General features: G+C 34.1%; 1 protein-coding gene across 1 annotated transcript; it reads right to left on the bottom strand.

Moving 5' to 3' along the window:
• Positions 1-627: 627 nt before the first annotated feature.
• Positions 628-2,352, bottom strand: LOC108973002 (zinc finger BED domain-containing protein 6-like). The gene is made up of 3 exons (XM_018939986.1): positions 2,255-2,352; positions 2,047-2,143; positions 628-1,956 (listed from the first exon to the last, which is right to left on the bottom strand). Exon 3 carries the CDS (start codon positions 1,910-1,912, stop codon positions 1,310-1,312), a length of 603 nt encoding a protein of 200 aa, XP_018795531.1. The 5' UTR covers positions 1,913-1,956; positions 2,047-2,143; positions 2,255-2,352; the 3' UTR covers positions 628-1,309.
• Between the last annotated feature and the right edge of the window lie 8,009 nt (positions 2,353-10,361).

Here is a 10,361-nt window from a genome sequence, read left to right as displayed (position 1 = left end):
ATCCACAATGGTATATGGAAATTGTTCCATATTGGATCCTCTGTGTGGGTTCTAATTGTCGCCTGAATAGTTGTAGGGAAAGGAAGAGTTTCACTTATTTGAACTAGGGATGGCGATACATTTCGAAAAAGATCGATATTTAAATCGATTCGAATCGTGACCTGATGAATCGATCCACACAAAAATCGAGAGCTAAAATATCGATTTTCAAAAAATCTATCTTTTTACAATTTTCTATTACATTATAAGTATTAATCAATTTTATTAAAAATAAGACGAATGTTATAATTAACGATCTTTAATTAGTAAAGTCAGGGACTTCGATAATAACAATTATTTTTCTTACCATATCAAAGTATCAGATCCGATAGAACGAGATATTTATTTTCAAAATTGACAAGTTTTAGGTTACACAGCAAATAGATAATTTAGCTTATAGTTCCCAATGCTCAATATTTAAACTTTTTAAAAACAACAGTCTGTAAAGTCTACTGGGATCCAAGCGGTTTCGCTCATCACTTGCAATGTTTCCGGCAATTGAAAAAAGGCGCTCACAAGGAACAGATGATTCCACAATTCTCATGTACATTATGGCTATTGAGTGAACGTGGTGATAAATAGAGTTTTTCTGTTCTTGCCAGTAAAGTATAGGGTCATACTTCAAGTGCACAACTGCTTGCGATAAATAATGTTTGAATTCTTCATTTAAGCCTTGACTTTMCTGTGCAAGTGCATTGTACATAGAAAGTTGCTTTTTGACAAGCAACTTATGAAAATCCCAAATTCCTTTTTTCATATAATTATCTGTCTCTTCTATTGAAAGTTGATTCTATTTATTGGTCGTGAACAAGCTACTTGGTCAGCAAAATGAATTTTTTTAAATCATGGATCTAAAATGGTCGCAGCAGCCAACAATGAACTTGCTCGACACTCCGAAATCTTTTCCTTAAGCCGTCCACAATTAAAATTCTAGTTTTAGCACCAATATCAGTTGAAGTTTTCATATTATTATATGTTTCAGTCAGGCAAGATACTATTGGTATATTTTACTGTAACATAATCTTCTCCTGAAATTTCCTTTGTTATTACTAATTGCTTCCAATGGTCTTAATATATTTATAAGATCTTTTATGAATTCTAACTGCTGTGCAGTTAGCATTGCTGGCGATTTAGGATACTTGAGTTATATTGGCGCAATTATTTCGGATAATTCAACAAACCGTTCGAATTGATAAAAAAAACAGAATTCCATCTCGTACACACAGACTGAATAAGCCCCAAGGCTTTGTTCGGTGATCCTGAGCTTTCTTTAAAGAGTCAGCAGCATTTGTATTATGCTATAATATGTTGTTATATCTTTAACAGCTGTTAGTAAATTTTTAGCTTCTTCCAGTCCATCTTTAGTATCAAATGGTTTTGATGCTACTAAGTTTAATGTGTGGGCAAAGCATGGCATGTGTTTATTTTTTCCATAAACATTTGTGACAGCTTTAACGATATTTGCGCCATTGTCCGTGATAAACGACGTTATTACTTTGTTATTTGTGATGCCCCATTCTTCTGTCATATTAATAATTATTTTTGCTAAGTAGTCAGCATTGTGGGGTTCTGTTGGAGCAGTTACACCAAAAATTATGCTCATTAATTTATTTTCACATATACAATGACCAGTTAAGCCTAAGTAGCTTTGACTGTTATGTGAGTCAGTCCAAACATCTGCAGTTAGAGAAAATGCTTCTACTTCTCGTATTTTTAATTTCAGTTGTGTCGAAAGAATGTCATATTTATCGTYAATCATATGAGTAATTGTTTTTCTGGCTGGAACTTTATAAAGCGGTGCTAYTATTTTCATTAAATATTGAAATCCTGTTTTTTCCACAGTATTGAGAGGTAAACCRTCCTTTGCTATCATGAAGACTATTGCATTTGTTATTTGACCACGCTTAGCACMATTATCTGAAAATTAWTAAAAGTTACAATTTTCGATTCTGTATGCATCTGATTTTCATGAAAATTGATTGAAAAAAGATTTGTATTATGTCTTACCTCCAAATGATTTTATATTTGTTAAGCAAAATGTCAATGTTTGCTGTTTTAAGACTGATAGAGAGGCAGCAGAAGAAGCCACGCTTTCAGTAACAACCTAAAATAAAAAAAACATAGTTATTTCGATTTATTGAACTCTGAGTCTAATTTTTTTCAAACTCAACGAATTGGAAAATAAAGAATCTGGTATAAGAAATACAGCACTAACTTGTTCATTTCCTTCACCATTTCCTGCATTATCACATTTACTACCACCACCACTTTCACTCTCACTCTTCTTTTTGAGAGTTAGTGTTAATTGTTGGATATCGTCTTAGTAAATGATTTCGCAAGTTTGTTGTGTATCCCTTAGTTTTTACTTCCTGGTGACAATATTTGCATGTGCCTCCTAAGTCCTTTTTTAKGAAATGATTCCATAGATCACTTTTACCCGAAAAATACATTAGTTTCTCATTTAACTTTATAARCAAACTATAACTTTTCAAGGTCCCTGATACCGAACACAAAGAACTCAGTGCCTAACCTAACCTTTCACCGAAAATATCGGTAAATCTCTCAGATATTTTCATGTAATTCGCAATAATTATTGCTTTATCATGCGAGAGCATAAAATGTTCGATGACACCCGAACTTAGCTCTTCCTTACTTGTTAAAAATTTAAAATATTCGTGGCGTCGCCCACTTTGGACCAAAAACCATATCTCATTTGTCCAAATTGCCCAAAGGTATGGAAAATATTGGCTTGAATTTGGATCCTCGTAAAATTGCGTCAAAGGTTGGTGGCCTTGTTCGAAAATGTCAAAGAACCTTATAAATAATTGTCCGCTTTTTCTCCACAGACAGGTGTATTGTCACCAACATCAGCTGACTATCGCCGCCATCGGAACGACAAAATAGTCGCGTTCAATTGCAGGAGCTACGGGCGGAGTATCAATGCGCTACCAAGCTGATTGCATTGTAAAGGGAAATATTAAATAAAAGTTCTTAAGTTAAAAGTTTATAGTTCTTAAGTAATATATATATACATGTAGTGCAATATATAAACACATTTTGAACTGGACAAAGTGCGTTAGRGCAACACAATAATGACTTTGATGAGAGCATGCCCTAAAAATTAACAATTGAGTAATTTTGCAGTATTGACTCCGCGACGCCTTTATACATTATATACATACTTATATAAATTTATATATTTTTTTGTAATGCATTGTAACTTGTTTTGTGATAACGCACTTTCGTCAGTTGTGTAAGTTTCATACCCCGRAGTTTCGAGTTATAAAGTTAAGTTAAACTCGTTTATAAATATAATAATCTAGAGTATACAAAATTATGGAAGTTTTATCTTTGAGTATTTGGTGGTTGTTAGATAAAAAATTGTTGATTGCTTTATTCGATATTTTACTTAATTAAGGTTTACTTACTAGTATTATTTTTACCTTGTGCTATTATATTCTTGCAAATTCTAGCCTATTTCATAAACGTTAAATTTATACGATTTTCTGCAATGTTTTATTTGATACTGTGGTTAGTAGTGGTAGTGTTAACACTTGCTATCCATATATAGTATATATATGACTTATGCAAATATTTGAACATTTACCGGCATTCTGCAAATATCCACTCGCAAACTCGTAACTTAATCAACTAGATCAGTGTTTCCCAAAGTGGGTGATAACGCCCCCCTGGGCTCCGCAGTCGTTGTGTAGAGGCCTGGGGGGTTATTTGTAATTTTATTTAGCTAGGAGGCCTCTTAGACAACGACTACATGAGCTCTCGATTCTCAACAACAACTTGTGAACATCAACTAATATGAATTAAAAGATCTCCGCGTAGTTCATATATCTGTCCTATTTTATTGAATATAGAAAAAATGAAAATCATGTCAATCGGTCGCTCCGTTTCATAACGGGGATAGAATTTATAGAATACTAACTGTCAAACGTATTGCTATTGCCATTGCCAAATCTGAATGTGGGCATTTGCTATCATAATATAATCATTTGCGCAAAGGTATAGGGTAGGTAGGTTCGAGCTAATGTAGCGCATGCTTTGAGCTCTTGAAAAATTTATTTTATCACTTGCGAAATGACGTCGGGTAGGTAGCTGATGTAGCGCACGTTTTGAGCTTTTGAACTCCTTAAATCTTTATGTGGAAAATAAAAAAAGGACTTTATCCTTATTTTACAACTGTATTTCTGGGAAAAATAAGAATTCATATTTTTGGACTACTATATAATAATTGTGCTCAGCATTCCTATATAAACAATGTAATATTTGATTTATATTCATTTGTGGTTTTGCGCGCAATAGATGAGCATTACTTACGCCTCCTTTACAGTACTCGCGAAGTTAAACGTATCTCTCAAAGCAAAACAATGTCGGAAGTAAAAAAAAGAAGAGACGGCAATACTGTGCGGAATACATTAAATTCGGATTCATTAAAAATCCCATAAACCCACCCTTTGTGTCTTCTATGTCTAAAAACGTATTCGAATGAAGCAATGAAGCCTTCAAGACTGCAAGATCACTTGAATAAAATGCATCCAGATAAGAGTGACAAGAATGTAACATATTTCCAAGACCTATAGAAGAAGCATAATACTCAGCCAAGGGTAGCAAAACTATTTTCGGCGGCTGCTAAGCAACATGACGACGGACTTCGAGCTTCGTACAATATCTCTTTGTTAATTGCTCAAAAAGTCAAACCACATAACATCGGAGAAGAGTTAATATTGCCAGCAATAAATGAAGTAATAACTACCGTGCTTCATAAACCGGCCGCAGATATTATCCTCATTGAAGAATCATTGTGCGATCACCTGAGTACAAGCCAATTCTCAATTCAGCTCGATGAGTCCACTTTACCAACTAATGAAGCATTGTTGCTGTCTTACGTGAGGTTTATTAAAGATGAGAAAATATGTGAAGAACTATTATTTGTTAGAAATTTAGAGACCGATACAAAATTGGAAAAGTTTTGCGATGAGAAAGAGATTCCTTTGAAAAATATTATTTCAATTGCTACGGATGGCGCTACGGCTATGATAGGGTGCCATAAAGGCTTAATAGCGCACTTAAAAAATAAAATTCCAGGTGTCCTTGGTGTACATTGCGTTATTCATAGACAACATTTAGTTGCTAGAAACTTAAGTGAAAAACTATTTCAATCACTGCAATATGTCATCGAAGCAGTCAATAAAATCCGCAACAGCTCCTTGAATAGATTATTTCATCAGCTTTGTGTTACTAATGACGAGAATTTCAATGGTTTGTTGTTTCATACTGAAGTTCGTTGGCTATCAAGAGGCAATTGTCTGACTCGATTCTACAACCTGTTTGACTCTGTTATAGAGTTCTTGGAAACTAAAGATACAGCAACTAAGAACAACGACTTGAATCTCCAACTTCAAGGCGATAAACTAAATTTAATTAAAACAAAAAGCGTCGACGCTCGTTCTACACAAAAAGAATCTGGGCAGACGTGAGTTTCACAATTTTCCGAATTTATCAGTATCATGCAGTAACGACGAATTGTTTGCCTACTGCCAACATTTGGAAAACCTCCACATTGACTTCACCTCACGATACCAGGATATTTTGAACTCAGACTGGGTGTTGGATCCGTTTTCAAATGTAAACACAACAATGTCACCTCAGCTGGAAGAAGAACTTATAGAATTGACAACAAACGAGGCAATAAAAATCAAGTTGAAAAATGGTTACCAAGAATTTTGGCTACAAAAACCGATCTCGCAATTATACCCTGGATTGTGGTCAATCGTTCAACGATTCTTGATAGCATTCCCATCGTCATATCGTCATAAAAATAGAAATCGTTTGCTTGTTACCGAACGTGGCGACTTGCGACTGTTCTTGAGTAAATTGGAACCTGATATTAACAAACTTATTAAACAGCATCAGATTCATCCTTAACATTAGCTTTTATATATGAATCGATTATTTTAGTTTCATTTTTAATAAAAGGTTCTCTGTTTTAATACTATAAAGTTGTGTTTCAATAATCATTCTTATTGGCAGGTGGAGCCCGTAAGAGTTAACTTGAGACCTAAGCGCCATTGTATGTAAGTTGCTGGTTATAGCAAAAGTTTCGTTTAGAATTCTCCGATAATATACATACATATGTATATAGGTCACACAAATTAATTTGAAGTTATAGTGGTTTTCAAATAGGTGAAAAAATGGGGACGCTAAAAAAATATTTATTCTCAAAGTGAGCGGTAGACAATATAAGTTTGGGAAACACTGAACTAGCTGGACTCATATGGATGCATCTATGTACATATGTATGTTTGTACGATGTATTACTGTTTATGCTTGCGTATGTATGTAAAATGTGCAAAGATTTTCAATGACAGCTTATCATGCTTATCACAATCACAAATAACAGAACAAACTGAAAATTATAGCATCAAATAAAAATAAGGAGCGCTCTACTTACGTACTCTCAATTAGTTATCGTATCGCGGAATATACATACAGATTTTTAATTCTATGGTTAATACTCTTGCGAATGAAACACCAAAATAATATAAAATTAAAAATTATTTATTAAAGAACACTTGTATTCTTGCTGGCGTTTGTATAATGAGTGACGCTTCTTAGACTTAAAGCTAAGAATTAGGAATTCAGTTGAAAYTGAAATTCCAAGAATGTACAGAGAATGAATAACTGACATACAGTGTTGCCATATGTGAGTGCCCACAATACAAAAACAAAAAAAATTGAATGTCGATTTTAAACAGTGACGTATCGATCCAATGAATCGATCCAGTACTACATATCGATTTAAAAAATCAATTTTATTGGCTCAGATCGCCATCTCTAATTTGAACGTTTTTTTATTATCATATCGAATTCATTTAGCTTATCTATTTCATAATATACCAAATCATATCCATACGTCCAATGACTTTTTTTGAATAAATGACTGAAAAGCCATGTAAAGTTTTTCTTTTAAAAGGAATAATTTGTATTGACCGATTTCTCATTTGTAGCTAATATAAATATTAGTTGATCCTGTGTCCACTAAAACTATAGCGGGTGTGTAGGCTAATCCACATTTTGTTTCGATACAAGGCAACCCGTTTACTCGCCTCACAAAGTACTCTGTGTCTCAAAATGTCCATCGTAGTCTACTTTTGCGGTTTGATTGATGCGCTGAATTTTTGGTTGATTGAAGTTCGAGACGTTCCTATCGCTTTTAAATGGATTTGGTTGTTGAGGCGGATTCCTTTATTGGTTGAAATAATGTGTTGGTCTCTGGTACTGCTGCAAATTTTCCACTTCCATTGGTTCTGGTACAAGTTGTGGTGCCGTTGATTATAATTTCTGGACTGATAACTCTCTGTCCTCTGTATTCTGATATTGTCTGTCCTCTCTACGTGAATGAGCTTGACCTTCCTTGATGCGAGGATTATATTTCCTTTTATCATCAGTTTGTTGGAATTTGTTGCTCGTTACCCCTTGGGACTTTAGACTATACCTCGAATTGGCGATTCACATTATCGTTGTAAATAGTACTAGCTAGTGCGTAAGCTGTTTCCAAATCTTTAGGATTTATATTGATCTTTGTTTCCATCGAAAGTGTTATGAATAATTTCAGGTTAATTTCCATGGAATCGTTAATGTGCAAGTGTATTGCTTCATATTGATCGACCATCGATACTCTTTTAAAGTTGTGCCATTTCTGATGTCATCGTAACTACTTCTGATTTTCTACAACTGCCGGTTTTTGCCCTTTTTTCCTTCCGGAAACTCTTGATGTGCTCCAGTTTTTAGTGGTTTCCCAGAATTCCGTTTTTGTTCAAATTTTCAGGAACCTGCTGTGTCTTTCTTTAAGACCGAGATTTTGGTTTTTTAAGTCTTATATTTCAAAGACTGGCTGGAAAGTAAGTTGATTTACGATCAAGGTTGAGCCTCCAGTTTAATAATAACAATATTGTATTTATTATTTTATTTATTTGTTGAGTTTAATATCTCCACCTTCACGTTTGATGGCAATACTAACAGAGTTAAAGAGATGTCCAACTGCTCTCTCGCAGGAAGTGAGAGAGCATTTGCTAAACGTCAAAACCTCCTGAACTTTGAAAATTATTATTCGAATGGAGACATTTCTAATTTTTTTTTTTTTTTTTGTCTCCATTTGTAACGGCCACTAGTTTGAAGAATAGCGAATGCGGAACTGCACGCAGATTGAAATATGTGAGTATATTTTAAATTTGCATTTATTTAATCCTTTTTCCTTTCATGCATTTATTTAATCCTTTTTTCTATTTTTTTACAGACAAAATGCCAAAAACAACCAAAAGTTGGAGGAAATGTGTTACTGTGCTGCAGCGAAGGAGGAATAATGTTCAGTTTTCCAAACAGTGGAACGGATCTCGAACGGGAAGTAAAAAAAAACCTTAAACAGTGCAAAAAGTGTTTGTGACGTTGTGAAAAATTTCGATTGATGAAATAAGTGTTTCGATTGTGCAATTAAAATAGTAATTTTGGATAATGAAATTGAAATTCCGTGTTTTTAAGTGTGATACCTCCATAACTGTGCCCTTAACCCTTTACCTGGCCATGTGACAGAAATGTTACAAACCCTATTTTTGACTGTAATTTTACCATTCTTATTTAATATAGTCATATTGGTTTTTGTAATACAACTGGTACAAACTGTGAATAGTATAAAAATAATAAGAGAGAGCGAGACATCCCTATTGTAACATATTTTTCTGAAAAAAGTGTAGTGCATTACGTTTAGTGATTTCACAACAAGTGCTGAAATTGGTGACGGAAAGCGGTTTTTGTGAATGTGAAAAACGTGTTTGTTTGTTTAAATACATTGGGTGAGCATGTAATTTAGTGATTTTACTAAGTGCAATCGAAAACAAATTTCATTCGTCTTTTCTATATTGTATTTATTGTTTGTTACATATATGTCACATTGCCTTACAGCGCGAATATATTTTTAGCAGAATGTCTAAAACTTTGAGCAAGGGTGAAATTCGAGAAATTCTTGACGAGGGGGAAGATGGACTCGATTTTGATGATGATGATGATGTGGATGATCCTAATTATAATGAAGAGTTGGTACATGCTGATTTTGATGAAGTGGTTGAGAATATATTAGAAGATATTGAAAATATGGAATTGTGTGCAGATCCGTTTAACGATGTTCCGCCCATTTTGGCAGAGAGCGAACAAAAACAAAAAAAACGTTACAATGTCATTCTCTGGAAAAAAAAAAAGAATTTAGTTTTGGAAGAGCACCAATTGCGTTTTACAGGCAATACATCATTGCCCGATGATATAAAGATTATCAAAGCGCCAATTGAATATTTCTTGTACTTATTTCCAAAAGAATTGATAAAGTTTATTGCCAATGAAACAAGTTTGTATGTTGTCCAAAAGGACGTTAATGATCCATTTCGTGTATCAGAAATTGATATTCAGTAATTTATTGGAGTAGTTTATATGATGTCCTTAGTAAAACTTCCTAATGCACCCAATCACTGGAGCAAAATTGATACATCCATGATATAAGAAGCGACACCACTGAAAAAATTTGAAAATTTACGACGTCGCATACACTTTAACGACAACAGCAAAAATTTGCCGTCGACTGATAAAAATGCTGACAGAATATACAAAATACGCCCGATCCTGGATGAGTTAAATAAGAATTTTGTAAAAGTGCCTCTTGAACAATATCTACGAGTCGATGAACAAATATGTTCCACAAAAGCCCGAAACCTTTTGAAACGCTACCTGCCAAACAAGCCTCATAAATGGGGCTACAAAATATTTGTTCTCTGCTGGACAACTGGATTTGCTTACAAAATTGAACCGGAAACTGGCAAGGAAAATATCGTTGGTGATAACGAGCCGGATTTGGAAGCCTCTTCCAATGTAGTCATGAGACTGTCACGTATGATTCCACGAAACCAAAATTTCAAACTTTATTTCGACAATTATTTTACTTCAATTTCACTGCTCGTATACTTGGCAAATGAAAGTATATTCAGTGTGGTAACAATTCGGAGGAATAGAATTCCCAATTGTAAGCTAACAAGGGAAAAATAAATGATGAAAAAAGAGAAAGGATCTGGCATAGAGTACATGTGTCAGGCTGAAGGAATCGACATTTCAACAGTTTCGTGGAAAGATAGTAAGATTGTAAATTTCGCATCGACTTTCCTTGGTGAAATACCAAAACGTAAAGTAAAAAGGTGCGATAAAATTCAAAAGAAGTACGTTGAAATTGATCGTCCGTCTATTGTTGGTGAATACAACGCGCATATGGT

This window comes from Bactrocera latifrons, unplaced genomic scaffold (genome assembly GCF_001853355.1).
Source record: "Bactrocera latifrons isolate USDA-ARS-PBARC rearing strain unplaced genomic scaffold, ASM185335v1 scaffold_448, whole genome shotgun sequence".
In the NCBI taxonomy this organism is placed as follows: Eukaryota; Metazoa; Arthropoda; class Insecta; order Diptera; family Tephritidae; genus Bactrocera; species Bactrocera latifrons.
The sequence above is the reverse complement of the archived record's forward strand: the minus strand, read 5'-3'. Positions and strand labels throughout refer to the sequence as shown.